This window comes from Somniosus microcephalus, chromosome 4 (genome assembly GCF_052327205.1).
Source record: "Somniosus microcephalus isolate GS21.2 chromosome 4, FLI_Smic_1.0, whole genome shotgun sequence".
NCBI lineage: Eukaryota > Metazoa > Chordata > Chondrichthyes > Squaliformes > Somniosidae > Somniosus > Somniosus microcephalus.
Genome location: NC_140990.1, coordinates 331,409,339 through 331,426,231, shown reverse-complemented (window position 1 = coordinate 331,426,231; position 16,893 = coordinate 331,409,339). Strand labels below are relative to the sequence as shown.

Here is a 16,893-nt window from a genome sequence, read left to right as displayed (position 1 = left end):
TAATCACTCCTCACTCCCTTTACTAACCCACCTAATCCAATCCCACTCTCCTAACTCCCTTTACTAACCCACCTAGTCCAATCCCACTCTCCTAATCACTCCTCACTCCCTTTACTAACCCACCTAGTCCAATCCCACTCTCCTAATCACTCCTCACTCCCTTTACTAACCCACCTAGTCCAATCCCACTCTCCTAATCACTCCTCACTCCCTTTACTAACCTACCTAACCAATCCCACTCTTCTAAATCACTCCTCACTCCCTTTACTAACCCACCTAGTCTAATCCCACTCTCCTGATCATTGAATCACAGAACACTACAGCACAGAAGGAGGCCGTTCAACCCATCAAGTCTGCAACGGCTCTTTCAAAGAGCAATCTCTTTCCCCATATCCCTGCCCGAGAGGGCAGACGGGGCCTTGCTTTAACGTCTCATCCAAAATATGGCAAATCCGATTTCAGTAGCAGCTTTCAAAGGGAAATTGGATAAACACTGCATGTGGTCTGGAAAAGCACTAAACCCCTTTAAAAAAAAAGAGAAAGAAACTGAGTACAAGTATTTGTCCCTATCTTGAGGTGTGGGTGCCCCGGAGGACAGAATCTAAGTCCCCAAGCACAGAGGACGACACTACCCATCCGCCCACTCCCCAGACAGAGAGGAAGAAGGGCTTGGAGACCAGCACTGCATTGGGAGCGTCAGCCTAGATTTTGTACTCAAGTCTCTGGATTGAGGCTTGAACCAAATGAATTTAATCAAACAGTGAGCGTGAATTGCTTATGTGAGTCGATGGGAAAAGTGACGCACTTGATTTTGTTTGTCTGCTGTGGATAGATTTGATGTTCCAGCTACAAAGTGAATTGCTGTACACAAGGTTTTCGATTACACAGATGCACCTAATTGGTCACAGATTAGTTTGGGGTTCGGCCTGTCTCGCCCACTGGCCTGCAACATACTCATGCTTTGTTGTATAAAGGGTTAGGATGGGAGTGTTGTAATAGCCGAGTGTTGCAATAGCCTGGGTGGGACATTTGCTGCAGACGTGTTGCTATCAAAGTGCTGATAAGGAGTATCATATATACAATTATACATTTCCACAAGTGGATAGGGCACAGTCAATCAAAAAGGTGAAAGCGATGCATCAAAGCAGAATGGACACGTATATTTGGGCAATAAAGTATCCAACTGATCTGTGAATATCAATAAACACACCAAACTAGAGTGTAATAAAACAAATATGAATAACCATGAGATAACTACTGATACAGATGGGAGGAAATAACTGATGGGCCAGCCAGAAGTGGTTACAGTGGAAGAGGGAGGCAGCCATGTGTCCTCAGGGATGGAGTCAGTGTTGGGTGATGCAGCTGCTGGATGAAACCAGCCAGCCCACAAGGGTGGCGGGGCGGGAAACTGAAGAGTCAAGGGGTGAGGAGGTGGAAGATCTTCTCCTGTGGTCGCAGTTCAAGGTACTCCCCTGTACTGACATTACCACCTGATGAACACAAACATCCACCTAAATGGTGGGGCTGATTCTACGGTGTGTGGAAGATGGGAACTGAAAGAAAATGGTGGCTTCGAATGAGGCTAGCGATTCGCCCCAGGAAATTCACTGAGTAATCGCAGGGTGGTTGTGGTTAAAGTTGAGAAAATTGGGGGTGGATGAAAGAGGAAGATGTTGAAACACCCTCCTGCGCCAGCAGAAAGCCGACACATTGGGGCAGATTTTACAGTTGGCGGCGTACCTACAGGGTACGCTGCCAGCATCCTAATAGAATATGAACTTACCTGATGGCAACCCTCCTTCGTGAACTTGCTTGCTGAGGCTGCGTACTCGAGGGCAGCGTAATGGCCCACAGATCCCAGGGCGCAGTGTGTGTGGAAGCATACCTGGGATCACATGGGCCAAGTGCTCCAATCAGTACACCGAAGGGCAAGTGTCTACCTCCAATGTTATAGTTTTACAGAATTATCTGCAATTGGATGTACTTTCAGAATAATTATAAGGACGAGGAGAATAAATCGTTCTAAAATGATCTGCTCTCCCTCACACAGACCCACCGAAAAAAATGTGGGAATTAATTCTTAAATCTAATTTAGGAATTAGAGTTCTGATAAATCGTTCAACCTCTGTGACATTTCATATAAAATACATCTAGAAGAAGCGGAAATTTCTGACAGTATTAACATGGACAGGTGATACAAACATAAATACAACAGAGCCCAAACAAAGATCTGAAAAATCTGTACATTAATCATTGGAGGTGTTTCAGACAGTTTTACAATTCATTACATCGGAGCTAATAGAATGCGTTACTGTCTCTATCTAATCCCCTTACGCTGATACAAACAAGCCCAGCTCCTGTTTGCATCAGCCGTAAAATTTTCAGACACAATTGCTGGTCAATTAGCCCAACTCTGCGCCAGCAATTAGGATTTCCAAGACAGAGCGGATAATCTATCAAGTTGTAACTTCACAGATGGCAAGTTCGGGATTTAGTGCATGGAATCCCAAACTTGCGGTCCATTTCAAAGGCGGTATGACAGCGTACTCGGAGTACACCATAAATACTGGCCCAATAAGGAATCTAAGAGGATCTTATAAACTGCAGTCATCGGCAAGCATAGTTGTTAGGGGTGGTGCCAGAGGACTGGGGGTGGTGCCAGACGATTGGAGAATTGCAAGTGTTTCACCCTTGTTTCAAAAAAAGGGTGCAAGGATAAACCCAGCAACTACAGGCCAGTCAGCTTAACCTCGGTGGTGGGGAAGCTTTTAGAAACGATAATCCGGGACAAAATTAACAGTCACTTGGACAATTGTGGATTCATTAAGGAAAGCCAGCACTGATGAGGTAAAGGGTTGATGAGGGCAATGCGGTTGATGTGGTGTACATGGACTTCTAAAAGGCATTTGATAAAGTGCCACATAATAGGCTTGCCAGCAAAGTTGAAGCCCATGGAATAAAAGGGACAGTGGCAGCATGGAATGAAATTGGCTAAGTGACAGGAAACAGTAGAAACGGTTGTTTTTCCAGACTGGAGGAGTGGTGTTCCCCAAGGGTTGGTACTAGGACCACTGTTTTTCTTGATATATATTAATGATTTGGACTTGGGTGTACAGGGCACTATTTCAAAATTTGCCGATAACACAAAACTTGGAAGTATAGTAAACAGCGAGGAGGATAGGGATAGACTTCAGGAAGACATAAACAGGCTGGTAGAATGGGCGGACACGTGGCAGATGAAGTTTAACGCAGAAAAGTGCAAAGTGATACATTTTGGTCGGAAGAATGAGGAGAGGCAATATAAACTAAAGGGTACAATCCTAAAGGGGGTGCATGAACAGAGACCTGGGGGTATATTGCACAAATCGTTGAAGGTGGCAAGACAGGCTCAGAAAGCGGTTAAAAAAGCATATGGGATCCTGGGCTTTATAAATAGAGGCATAGAGTACAAAAGCAAGGAAGTTATGATGAACCTTTATAAAACACTGGTTCGGCCTCAACTGGAGTATTGTGCCCAATACTGGGCACTGCACTTTAGGAAGGATGTGAAGGCTTTAAAGAGGGCGCTGAAAACATTTACAAGAATGGTTCCAGGGATGAGTGACTTCAGTTGCATGGATAGACTGGAGAGGCTGGGGTTGATCTCTTTCGAACAGAGAAGATGATTGGAGAGGAGTTTCAAAATCATGAGGGGGTCTAGACAGAAATAACAACAGAAAATGCTGGAAAAACTCAGCAGGCCAGGCAACATCCGTGGAGAGAAAATAGAGTCAACATTTCGGGTCAAACCCTTTGTCAAGACTGAAGGCCAGGCTGGGAGAGAACAAAAGAGAAGTGAAGAGACATTAAGAGGTATTCAAAACTAAATGAGATAGTGATAGGATTAGTGGAGACAAAAGACGGCTCTAGATTAGGTGTCGGCGGGAGGTGCGAGCAGGAAGCTTTAAAAAGCTTCAGAGACCAGGTAAGGCCTCAGACCGCGGGTGTCGGCGGGAGGCGCGAGCGGGAAGCTTTAAAAAGCTTCAGAGACCAGGTAAGGCCTCAGACCGCGGGTGTCGGCGGGAGGCGCGAGCGGGAAGCTTTAAAAAGCTTCAGAGACCAGGTAAGGCCTCAGACCGCGGGTGTCGGCGCGAGGGGGAAGCTTTAAAAAGCTTCAGAGACCAGGTAAGGCCTCAGACCGCGGGTGTCGGCGCGAGCGGGAAGCTTTAAAAAGCTTCAGAGACCAGGTAAGGCCTCAGACCGCGGGTGTCGGCGGGAGGCGCGAGCGGGAAGCTTTAAAAAGCTTCAGAGACCAGGTAAGGCCTCAGACCGCGGGTGTCGGCGGGAGGCGCGAGCGGGAAGCTTTAAAAAGCTTCAGAGACCAGGTAAGGCGTACCAATCTCCAGTCTCGGACCTCAGAGGGAAGGAGAGAGGTAAAAAGTAATCCAAGTGTGACGTCACCAGAAAGCGGGTAAGTGATTGGTTGGTGAGTATTTCTCTCTTTTGAAGCTTAAACTCTGTGGTTTATAGTTTCTAAGGTGCGATATTCATCATCTAGAATCGGGGCAGAGGGTATTTAAGAATAATATTAATAAATTAAATTAATTACATAGAATGGGAGATCAGGCGATGTGTTGCTGCTGCAATATGTGGGAGCTGGTGGACACCATTGATGCTCACAGTGATCACATTTGCAGTAAGTGTTGGCTGCTCGAGGAATTCTGGCTCCGTGTTGAAGAGCTGGAGTCCGAGCTTCAAAAACTGAGACACATCAGGGAGGGGGAGAGTTACCTGGACTCTGTATCAGGAGGTAGTCACACCAATTAGTTTAATTAATTCAGATGTAGTCCGTGGTCAGGGACAGGGTGGTGTGATTAGAAGTAAGGCAGGTACGGGGATCCAGGAGGTAGTGTTGGAGGAGCCGCAGCCCTTGCTCTTGTCCAACAGGTTTGAGGCTCTTACTCCCTGTGAGGATGGGAACGGGGACTGCGGGGAGGATGAGCAACCCGGCCACAGCACCGTGGAGCGGGGGGCCATTCAAGTGGGGGGGAGATAAAAGAAATGTTGTAGTGGTAGGGGATAGTATCATTAGGGGGATAGATAGAGTTCTTTGCAGCCGAGAGCAGGAGTCCCGAAGGCTGTGTTGCCTGCCCGGTGCCAGGGTTAAGGACATCTCCTCTGGGCTGGAGAGAAACTTGGAGTAGGAGGGGGAGGTTCCAGTTGTCGTGGTCCATGTTGGTACCAACGACATAGATAGGACAAGGAAGGAGGTTCTGCTGATGGAGCTAGGGGCCAAATTAAAAAGCAGAACCACAAGGGTAATAATCTCTGGATTACTACCTGAGCCACGTGCAAATTTGGCTAGGGTAAATAAAATTAGAGAGTTAAATGCGTGGCTCAAAGCCTGGTGTGGGAGAAATGGGTTTTGCTTCCTGGGACACTGGCATCAGTACTGGGACAGGAGAGAGCTGTTCCGTTAGGATGGACTTCACTTGGCCAGTGCTGGGACTAGAGTCCTGGCGAATCGAATAACTAGGGCTGTAGAGAGGGCTTTAAACTAATTAGTGGGGGGGAGGTTTTAAGAGAGCGAAAAATAAAAATGACAGCGGAGAAGGCAATAGAGCAAGGTAGCAGTGGGGGAATTAAAAACCAGAGCGTGTCAGGAAGGGACAGAATGTATAATGATAAAGGTAAAGTAGTAAAAGGGGTAAAAGCAGGAATAAATTGTCAGAAAACAGATTTGAAAGTTCTTTATCTGAATGCACACAGCATTCGTAACAAAATTGACGAGTTGACGGCACAAATAACTACGCATGGGTATGATCTGGTGGCCATTACGGAAACATGGCTGCAAGATAATCATGACTGGGAGCTAAACATACAAGGGTATTTGACAATTAGGAAGGACAGACAGGAAGGAAAGGGAGGTGGGGTTGCTATGTTAATCAAGGATGGAATCACTGCAATAGTCAGAAATGATATTGGGTCAAAGGATCAGGATAGTGAAATAGTTTGGGTGGAGATAAGGAATAAGATGGGGAAAAGTCACTAGTGGGCGTAGTCTATAGGCCTCCTAACAGTTGCAACTCTGTTGGTCGGAGTATAAATCAGGAAATAGTTGGGGCTTGTAATAAGGGAACAGCTATAATCATGGGGGATTTTAACTTTCATATTGACTGGACTAATCAAATTGGGCATGGCAGCCTTGAGGAAGAGTTCATAGAGTGTATTAGGGACGGGTTCCTTGAGCAGTATGTAACTGAACCAACCAGGGGGGCAGGCAATCTTAGATCTGGTCCTGTGTAATGAAACAGGATTAATAAAAAATGTCCTAGTAAAGGATCCCCTTGGAATGAGTGACCATAATATGGTTGAATTCCAAATTCAGTTTGAGGGTGAGAGAGTTGGATCTCAAACCAGCATACTGAGCTTAAATAAAGGAGACTATGAAGGTATGAGAGTAGAATTGACTAAAGTGGACTGGGAAAACAGATTAAAGTGTAAGACGGTACAAGAGCAGTGGTCTACATTCAAGGAGATATTTCACATCTTTCAAGATAAATATATTCCACTGAGGAAAAAGGGGAGTAAAAGAAAAGACAGCCATCCGTGGCTTAGTAAAGTAATAAAGGATAGTATCCGACTGAAAACAAGGGCATATAAAGTAGCCAAATCTAGTGGGAGGATAGAAGATGGGAAGCATTTAAAAGCCAGCAAACAATAACTAAAAGATTAATTAAGAAAGGGAAGATAGATTATGAAAGTAAACTAGCAAAAAATATAAAAACAGATAGCAAGAGTTTCTACAGCTATATAAAAAGAAAAAGGGTGGCTAAAGTGAACGTTGGTCCCTTAGAGGATGGGGCCGGGAAACTAGTGGTGGGGAACATGGAGATCTTTACAGTAGAGGACACTAAAAAATATCCCAACACTGGACAAACAGGGGGCAATGGGGGGGGGGGGGGGGGGGGGGGGAGGAGCTAAAGACGATTAAAATCACTAAGGAGATGGTACTCAGTAAAATAATGGGACTGAAGGCGGATAAATCCCCCGGACCTGATGGCCTATGTAGTGTATGTACCTTTAAGGGGAGAACTACTTTTTACAGCTCCTGCATACTGTAGTACCGGCAGTGACCACACCTGTATATAAACCCTGAGTCGGGATCTGTACGTTTAGTTTTTAGAGTAACCCTCATCCAGTAAATACCTGTTGATTGTTCCTGCAGTCTCGTGTCTAGTTATTGAAGGACACACATCAAAAATACACGGATCTAACAGTGGCGACGAGGCAGATTCGAACCTACCTGCAACTCTGCATTGCCTCCCAGGGATTCGCTCCTGGAGAACAGTGGAAGAAAGTTGAGGCCAGAAGCACGGGCGTCGACCACGAGCAACCGCCCAGTCATCCAGCAGAGATTGAGCATCGCAGGGGAGGCTGTTGAGAGCGGGGCTTGGTTCTCCAGTCACGATGGTCCAGCGAAACGGGCTGGCAACAGGTACGGCGCAGACCCTTCCCGGACAGCGGCGGCTAGAGCCGACCGACGGCACAGAAAAGGCCGAGCAGCGTCGACGGGAGGAGAGAGAGGGTAGAGCGCACAGGGCGCAGCCGGTGTTCAGGACCGAGCGGCGTCGACAGGAGATGAGAGAGGATAGAGCGCACAGGACGCAGCCAGTGTTCAGGACCGAACGGCGTCGACGGGAGAAGAGAGAGAGGCGCGGAAGAAAACGCGCAGAGTGCAGCCGGTGTTCAAGGGCCGAGCAGCCGCAGCGGAGAAGAAGGGAGAGCGCGGGAAACGCCATTTTGAGCCGCAGCGGAGAAGAAGGGAAGCGCGGGAAAACGCCATTTTGAGCCGCAGCGGAGAAGAAGGGAGAGCGCGGGAAAACGCCATTTTGAGCCGCAGCGGAGAAGAAGGGAAGTGCGGGAAAACGCCATTTTGAGCCAGTCTAACCACACCCAGGGATGCCGAAGAGTGGCAGTATCACAGCGTTCGACAATGAAGTCGAAGATTGGGCGACATATGTCGAACGCAAAGAAGTGTACTGCAAGGCGAATGAAGTGCCAGATGAAAGGAAAGCGCTGGTATTGTTGAATTCCATGGGTGCAAAAACGTATGGCTTACTGCGAAACCTAGTAACCCCAGAGAAGCCAGTGGACAGGGATTTTGGAAACAGTGTCAACCCTACAGAATCACTTAAACCCCACACCGCTGCTGACAGCAGAAAGATTTAAGTTTCACAAAAGGAACCAGCATAAAGATGAAAGTAATGCTGAGTATTTAACGGAACTGCGTAAGGTATCGAAACACTGCCAGTTTGGAGCGGGACTGGCAGATACCTTAAGGGACAAGTTTGTGTGTGGGCTTCAAAGTGAAGGAACCCAGAAACGGCTTTTATCTGAAAAGGACCTTACGCTGGAAAAGGCTTTCAGCATGGCAGTATCACACGAAGCAGCCGCACGGGCGCTGCAGAGATACAACGGAGACCGCAAGAATATGGCACAAATGAAATGTCATACGGAACAGTGAAGTGTTATCACTGCGGCAGAACAACACACGACCATAATGATTGCTGGTTTAAGGACAAAGTGTGCAGACAGTGTGGAAAAGTAGGACACATAGCAAGAGTCTGCAGGTCGGGAAAGAAAACCAGCAGCAAGAAATCTCCACAGGAGAAGTACAAGAAGGTACATAAGGTGACGGAGAATAGTTCAGACGAACAGAAAAGTGATACAGACTCCGGAAGCAAGCAGCTGGGTTGTCTGAAACTACATAAGGTGATCCAAACGGAGGATCATCAAACTATCTGGGTCACGCTCAAGATAGCTGGAGTCCAAGTGAAAATGGAATTGGACACAGGATCAGCCCTAACAGTCATAAACCGAAGGGACTACAAGCGGCTATTCTCACATATACCCTTGAGAGATACAGAGATTGTCTTGAAGACGTACACGGGGCAAAAAGTCTACCCCAAAGGAAAAATAAGGGTGAACGTTGTATATAACAGTAAGGAAACACCAAAAATGGACCTATATGTATTGCCAGATGGAGGACCACCACTACTAGGACGTGAATGGATCCGGAAGATACAGCTAGATTGGCATTCCATACAAGCACTGACTGTAGATGCCAAAAAGGATGACGACGCCACACCTAGACGACTGTCAAAAATGCTAACTGACGCACAAGAAGTGTTCCAGGAGGGACTTGGAACACTAAAAGGCATAACAGCGACGATCAAAATAGAGGAAAATGCAAGCCCAAAGTTTTTTAAGGCCAGACCGGTGCCTTATGCGATCCGCCCAGCCGTCGAAGCAGAGCTGGAAGGTTTGGAACGTTCAGGAGTACTGTCCAAAGTGGACTGGAGCGAGTGGGCCACACCCATCGTTCCTGTAATGAAGAGGTCGTTGAGTAATACGCCTGGGGAACCAAAGAAAGTTCGCATCAGTGGGGACTTTAAGGTGACAGTGAACCCAGTCCTTCACACGGTACAATATCCGCTTCCGCGGATTGAAGATATTTTCGCCTCGCTATCTGGAGGGAAATGCTTCACTAAGATTGATCTGGCCCAGGCGTACCTGCAAATGGAGGTAGAAGAAGCCTCGAAACAGTACCTCACGATCAACACTCATAAAGGTCTCTACCAATACAACCGGCTGGTGTTCGGAGTAGCATCAGCTCCGGCTATTTGGCAAAGGGCAATGGAGCAAGTCCTGCAAGGGATTCCAGGGACCCAGTGTTATTTGGACGACATCCTGGTCACGGGCGAAAATGACAGTGCTCACCTTGCCAACCTGGAGCAGGTGCTCACTAGATTGAAGGAATATGGGCTCCAAGCAAATCACCACAAATGCGAGTTTTTCCAGAAACAGATCTCGTATTGTGGCCACGTTATTGATGAAGAGGGGTTACATAAGTCCCCTGAAAAGATTGAGGCAGCAGTCAAGGCTCCAGCACCGGAAAATGTGTCACAACTGAGGTCGTTCCTCGGGCTGGTGAACTACTACCATAAGTTCTTGCCGAATTTGTCTACAGTACTACACCCACTGAACACCCTACTGCAAACGGGGGTACCATGGAAGTGGAATGATGAATGTAAACGAGCTTTCCAGAAGTGCAAAGAATTGATCACGTCAAAAGAGGTGTTGGCTCATTTCAACCCTGCACTACCCATTCGGTTGGCATGTAATGCATCACCCTATGGCATTGGAGTGGTGCTGTCGCACAAGTTCCCGGACGGCTCGGAGAGGCCAGTAGCCTTTGCGTCTCGGTCACTAACCTCAGCCGAGCGTAACTACGCCCAGATTGACAGGGAGGCCCTCAGCCTAGTGTGGGGAGTGAAAAAGTTCAACCACTATCTGCACGGGCAGAAGTTCACCTTGCTGACGGACCACCAACCACTTGTCTCCATCTTTAATCCAAAGAAGGGCGTGCCGGTGATGACTGCGCAACGGCTACAAAGATGGTCGCTTTTTCTAGGGGCGAACCAATATGAAATCGAGTTTAAGGGCACGAAGCAGCATGGAAACGCTGATGGGCTATCACGGCTGCCACTGCCTACTGCGGAGGAAGCACCAGCAGTGGACCCTGTCGAAATATTTCATTCGACTATAATTGAACGCTTGCCAGTAACTAACGCTGATATAGAGAAGGAGACCCAAAATGACCAGACACTGTCTCGGGTATATGACTTGACGGTGAAGGGATGGCCAACACATGGCGACTCACTGTTGCCAGCATTCTCATCCAGAAGAGAACAGCTGTCAGTATGCCAGGGGACCTTGATGTGTGGATCCCGAGTGGTAATTCCACCCAAGTTAAGGGAGAGAGTGCTCAATGAGCTTCACGAAGGTCATCTGGGAGGGGTGAAAATGAAAAGCCTTGCTAGGGCTTGTGTGGTGGACGGGGATCAATCAGCAAATCGAGGACCTGACAAAGAGCTGCTCAGGATGCCAGAAGGTCCAAAATGCACCACCACATGCCCCTCTACACCCATGGGAGTGGCCCTCATCTCCATGGCAACGGGTGCATATTGATTTTGCTGGTCCATTCATGGACTCAATGTTCTTAATAGCCGTGGATGCGCACTCGAAATGGCCTGAGGTGATCAAAATGTCGTCCACCACCACGGAGAAAACTATTGCAGTCCTACGGACCATATTTGCCAGGAACGGCTTGCCAGAGCAGATTTGCTCTGATAACGGACCACAGTTTGTGTCCGAAGAGTTTCGAAGATTCATGAAAAGGAATGGGGTAAGGCATTACACATCCGCCCCGTATCATCCAGCCACAAATGGATTGGCTGAGAGGTTCGTACAAACCTTTAAGAAAGCAGTAAGGGCTATGTGCGATGACGACATTCCACTGCAGCATAAGGTGGACAATTTCCTGTTAGCCTACAGAAATGCGACACATGCAGTCACCAACCAGACCCCGGCCATGATGCTCTTTAACCGAAGGTTGAGATCTCGTCTGGATTTGCTCAGACCAAATGTACGAAGAGATGTTGAGAATAAGCAATTCCAGCACATCAATGAGAAGCCGACAAGGAGCTTCAGTGTAGGGCAACCAGTCTTGGCCCACGACTACCGAACAGAGAAATTGCAACCAGGAACGATATGCACACGGCAGGGGCCACGAATGTACACAGTGGATGTTGGGGAGAACATTGTGACCATGTCGACCAGATCCTAGAGTCACAGGAACGAGTCAACCCCATGTCTCGCGCACCTGGTGATGAACCCGACATACAGGTAGCATCTACCCCAGAAACAGTAGCATCGGAAGCTGATGAACCAACTGACGACAAGGGGCCTCCGCACCAAGAACAAGACATTCAGGAAAGGCGCTATCCAGAAAGGATCAGGAAGCCACCCCAAAGACGGAATTTATAAATGGACTATTTTCAGTTAATGTGCATGTTAAAAGTGTTAATTGTTAAATGAATGTTATGGTACTGTCAATCTAAAAGGGGAGGAATTGTAGTGTATGTACCTTTAAGGGGAGAACTACTTTTTACAGCTCCTGTATACTGTAGTACCAGCAGTGACCACACCTGTATATAAACCGAGTAGGGATCTGTACGTTTAGTTTTTAGAGTAACCCTCATCCAGTAAATACCTGTTGATTGTTCCTGCAGTCTCGTGTCTAGTTATTGAAGGACACACTACATCAAAAATACACGGATCTAACAGCCTACATCCTAGGGTCTTGAGAGAAGTGGCGGTAGGGATTGTGGATGCATTGGTGATTATTTTCCAGAACTCCCTGGACTCAGGAGAGGTCCCGGCAGATTGGAAAACTGCTAATGTAACACCCTTATTTAAGAAGGGAAGTAGACAAAAAGCTGGAAACTATAGACCAGTTAGCCTAACATCTGTGGTTGGCAAAATGTTGGAGTCCATTATTAAGGAAACAGTAACAGAGCATTTGGATAAACATAATTTAATAGGACAGAGTCAGCATGGTTTTATGAAGGGGAAGTCATGTTTGACAAATTTGCTCGAATTCTTTGAGGATGTAACATACAGGGTGGATAAAGGGGAACCAGTGGATGTAGTGTATTTGGACTTCCAAAAGGCATTTGACAAGGTTCCACACAAAAGATTACTGATCAAGATAAGAAATCACGGGATTGGGGGTAATATACTGGTATGGGTGGAAGATTGGCTATCTAACAGAAAACAAAGAGTTGGGATAAATGCTTCATTCTCGGGCTGGCAATCAGTAACTAGTGGTGTTCCTCAGGGGTCAGTGCTGGGACCCCAACTCTTTACAATCTATATTAACGATTTGGAGGAAGGGACTGAGTGCAACATATCCAAGTTTGCCGACGATACAAAGATGGGAGGGAAAGCAATGAGTGAGGAGGACATAAAAAACCTGCAAAAGGACATAGACAGGCTAAGTGAGTGGGCAGAGATTTGGCAGATGCAATATAATGTTGGAAAGTGTGAGGTTATGCACTTTGGCAGAAAAAATCAAAGAGCAAGTTATTATCTAAATGGAGAGAAACTGCAAAGTGCTACAGTACAAAGGGATCTGGGGGTCCTGGTGCATGAAACACAAAAAGTTAGTATGCAGGTGCAGCAGGTGATCAGGAAGGCCAATGGAATCTTGGCTTTTATTGCAAGGGGGATGGAGTATAAAAACAGGGAAGTCTTGCTGCAGTTATACAGGGTATTGGTGAGGTCACACCTGGAATACTGCATGCAGTTTTGGTTTCCATATTTAAGAAAAGATATACTTGCTCTCGAGGCGGTTCAGAGAAGGTTCACTCGGTTATTCCGGAGATGAGGGGGTTGACGTATGAGGAAAGGTTGAGTAGGTTGGGACTCTACTCATTGGAGCTCAGAAGAATGAGAGGCGATCTTATCGAAACATATAAGATTGTGAGGGGGCTTGATCGGGTGGATGCGGGGAGGATGTTTCCACTGATGGGTGAGACTAGAACTAGGGGGCATAATCTAAGAATAAGGGCTGCCCTTTCAAAACTGAGATGAGGAGAAACTTCTTCACTCAGAGGGTAGTAAATCTATGGAATTTGCTACCCCAGAGAGCTGTGGAAGCTGCAACATTAAATAAATTTAAAATGGAGATAGACAGTTTCCTAGCAGATAAGGGAATTAGGGGTTACGGGGAGTGGGCAGGGAAGTGGACGTGAGTCTAGATTCGGATCAGCCATGATCCTATTGAATGGCGGAGCAGGCCCGAGGGGCCGTATGGCCTACTCCTGCTCCTACTTCTTATGTTCTTATGTTCTTAATGCACTGGCAGAATGGGAGACAGTTGCCATGTAGGAGAGGGGGAAAAAAGGGCCAAAACAAAGGTGTGGATAAAAAATAAGTAAAAATGTAATAGGGGCTGAGGTTATGATCTGAAATAGTTGAACTCGATATTGAGTCCGGAAGGCTGTAAAGTGCCTAATCGGAAGATGAGGTGCTGTTCCTCGAGGTTACGCTGAGCTTCTGTGGAACAATGCAAGAGCCCGAGTACAGTGAGGTCTGAATGGGAATGGGGCGGTGAATTAAAATGACAGGCGACCGGAAGCTCGGGGTCATCCTTATGGACTGAACGGAGGTGTTCTGCAAAGCGGTCACCCAAACTGCGTTTGGTCTCCCCAATGTAGAGGAGACCACATCGTGAGCAGCGAATACAGTATACTAGATTGCAAGAAGATTGTTATTTCGGATTTCCAACATCTGCAGTATTTTGCTATTGTAGGGGTCTAGACAGGGTAGATACAGAGAAACTGTTTCCATTGGCGGAAGAGTCGAGGACCAGAGGACACAGATTTAAGGTGATTGGCAGAAGATCCAAGGCAACATGACTGTAAGCAGTCTTGGCAAGTTGCTGCAGTGGTATACCACCTTTGGCCAGCCCTGTTATTTTATGTTTCTACTATCTTAAAAGGCACAGATTAACAACCAAATTTATTGGCTGTGGCAGATTGTGAAAGAAAATTTTCCATTAAAAAGTCAAAATTTGAAAAACAAAATCACACCAAGAGTACACAAATGGCAGGCTTGGTAAAGGGACATCACACTGTGATAAATCACCAGCCGATAATATTCATAGATTCGATAATAAGGCTTTCTTTTAGGAATTTCATCTGTGTAGTACGAAAGTTTGACAATCTCAATTTAGAACAGGTGAATTATAGACTCCACCGGAGGAAGCAGATGATGTTCCGGGTTAATGGGTTAAGCAATTGGTTTGGATGAGGAGATACAGGAGTTAGTGCTTTTACTCCACTTTTCCACCTTACCTTCAATAGAGCCAGGGCCACATTGAAAATGATGCTGAGTCCCTGAGAAAACAGAAAGAGGAGCCCGTGTTAATACTCCTAGATCACCCTGGATTCTCTAAATATTACAGAACGCTCCAACACTTTTTCTTGTACATAGACAGTTAGGGACACACTTCTTTCAGTATCTCTATTCCTATAGCACCTATTTTCATGGCTACCTCTTCAGATTCCCAGTCGCTCAATGCCTCCAATTTAAAATTCTTCTCCTTGTATTTATATCATTTTGTGCCCTCGCCCTTCGTCATCTCTGTAACCTCCTCTACCCCTACAAACTCTATTATTCCTCCAATTCTGGTCTCTTGTGGATCCCCGACTTCTTTCATCCCACCATTGGTGGCCGTGCCTTCAGCAGTCGAGGCCCTATACTCTGGAATTTCCTCTACCTCCTCCTTTAAAACCCTCCTTAAAGGCTTTTGGTCGCCTCTCCTAAAATCTCCTCCTTTGGCTCAGCATCCATTTTTGTCTGATAACGCTCCAGTGAAGTGCCTTGGGATGTTTTACGATGTTAAAGATGCTGTATAAATAGAAGTAGATGCCTGGTGTTAAAACTCTGCTGTGGCTGGTATTAGCCTGTGCCTAGCTCTGTGATCAACTCTGATCCCTCCGCTCAATGTCCCCATCCCTTTGGTTTCCTCTGGTCATGCTTCACGTTCTCCAGTTTCTACTTCAAGTGGGTCTCCTGGAGACGTGACTGGAACTCTAATTCCTGTTAGAGAGGGTGGCTGCAACAAGGTCTCTGGAACCTGTTTTGTTCTGCCTCTTTGTCCATTCTAATTACAACTCACATTTCATTCATGCCCATTAGGAACCAAGAAATGTCAGACAGAGCTTTACAGAGTGGGAATGTAGCTGGAGGGTGGGGCGGGGGAAGGAGAAGTGTCAGAAACGTAGCCAAAGAGGAGGCTCTTCAGGTTTTTGAAAGAAGTTACATCACTTCACAAATGGAAATACCATCAGCCCCGAGTCCTAGCTTTCAGCTCGAAGATGGCTGACACTAAGGATGCCATCTATGTCTCAGATCTGCAGTGATGCAGGATGATGTGACAGGGTACAGTTATGTTACCAGTTCTGATAACTGACTAAATGCAAAAGCTGTTGAGGAGAAAATAACTTCTCTCCATTTATTTCTATTCTCCCATTCTCTACTGCTAACCATCTTCTTAAACCCCTCTCCCCTGTCTCCTCCACCCTCACCTCCGATAACAAGTGTGAGGAGCTCATGGACTTCTTTGTCGCTAAAATTGGGACCATCCGTTCAGCTGCCTCTGCCACTTCCCTTCCTTCCCCTAGCCCACCGGGCCAAACTTCCTCTAAAGTTTCCCCTCTGCCCTAGCCCTGAAATCGCATCTTTTTCCAGTTTCTCTCCGATCTCCCCTCATGACCTCTCCGTGCTCATCTTGTCCATGAGACCCACTTCCTGCTCCCTCGACCCTATTCCCACCAAACTGCTGACCACCCAACTTCCTTTTCTGGCTTCCATGTTAGGTGACATTGTTAACGGTTCTCTCTCCTCAGGTACTGTCCCCCTCTCCCTCAAATCTGCCGTCATCACCCCCTCCTCAAAAAAAACCTTGACCCCTCCGTCCTTGCAAACTACCACCCCATTTCCAACCTCCCTTTCCTCTCCAAAGTCCTTGAACGTGTTGTCACCTCACAAATCTGTGCCCATCTTTCCCGCAAGTCCATGTTTGAATCCCTCCAATCAGGTTTCTGCCCTTGCCGCAGTACCGAAATGGCTCTCAACAAATGACATCCTTTGTGACTGTAACAAAGGTAAACTATCCCTCCTCGTCCTTCTCGACTTGGCTGCAGCCTTTGACGCGGTTGACTACTCCATCCTTCTCCAACGCCTCTCCACTGTCGTCCAGCTAGGTGGGACTGCATGCGCCTGGTTCCATTCTTAACTATCTAATCGTAGCCAGAGAATCACCTACAATGGCTTCTCTTCCAGCTCCCGCATCGTTACCTCTGGTGTCCCCCAAGGATCTATCCTTGGCCCTCTCCTATTTCTCATCTACATGCTGCCCCTTGGCAACATCATCTGAAAGCACAGCATCGATTTCCACAGGTACGCTGATGACACCCAGTTCTACCTCACTACTTC

The 16,893-nt window shown here is 46.9% G+C and overlaps 1 protein-coding gene across 1 annotated transcript in view; it reads right to left on the bottom strand.

Moving 5' to 3' along the window:
• Positions 1-16,893, bottom strand: part of LOC147120682 (rab GTPase-activating protein 1-like) — a 335,058-nt gene that overhangs the window by 132,766 nt on the left and 185,399 nt on the right. Inside the window, exon 5 of the mRNA XM_085986863.1 lies at positions 14,748-14,789. Coding sequence (XP_085842989.1) covers positions 14,748-14,789 — 42 coding nt within the window. The remainder of the gene's footprint in view (positions 1-14,747; positions 14,790-16,893) is intronic.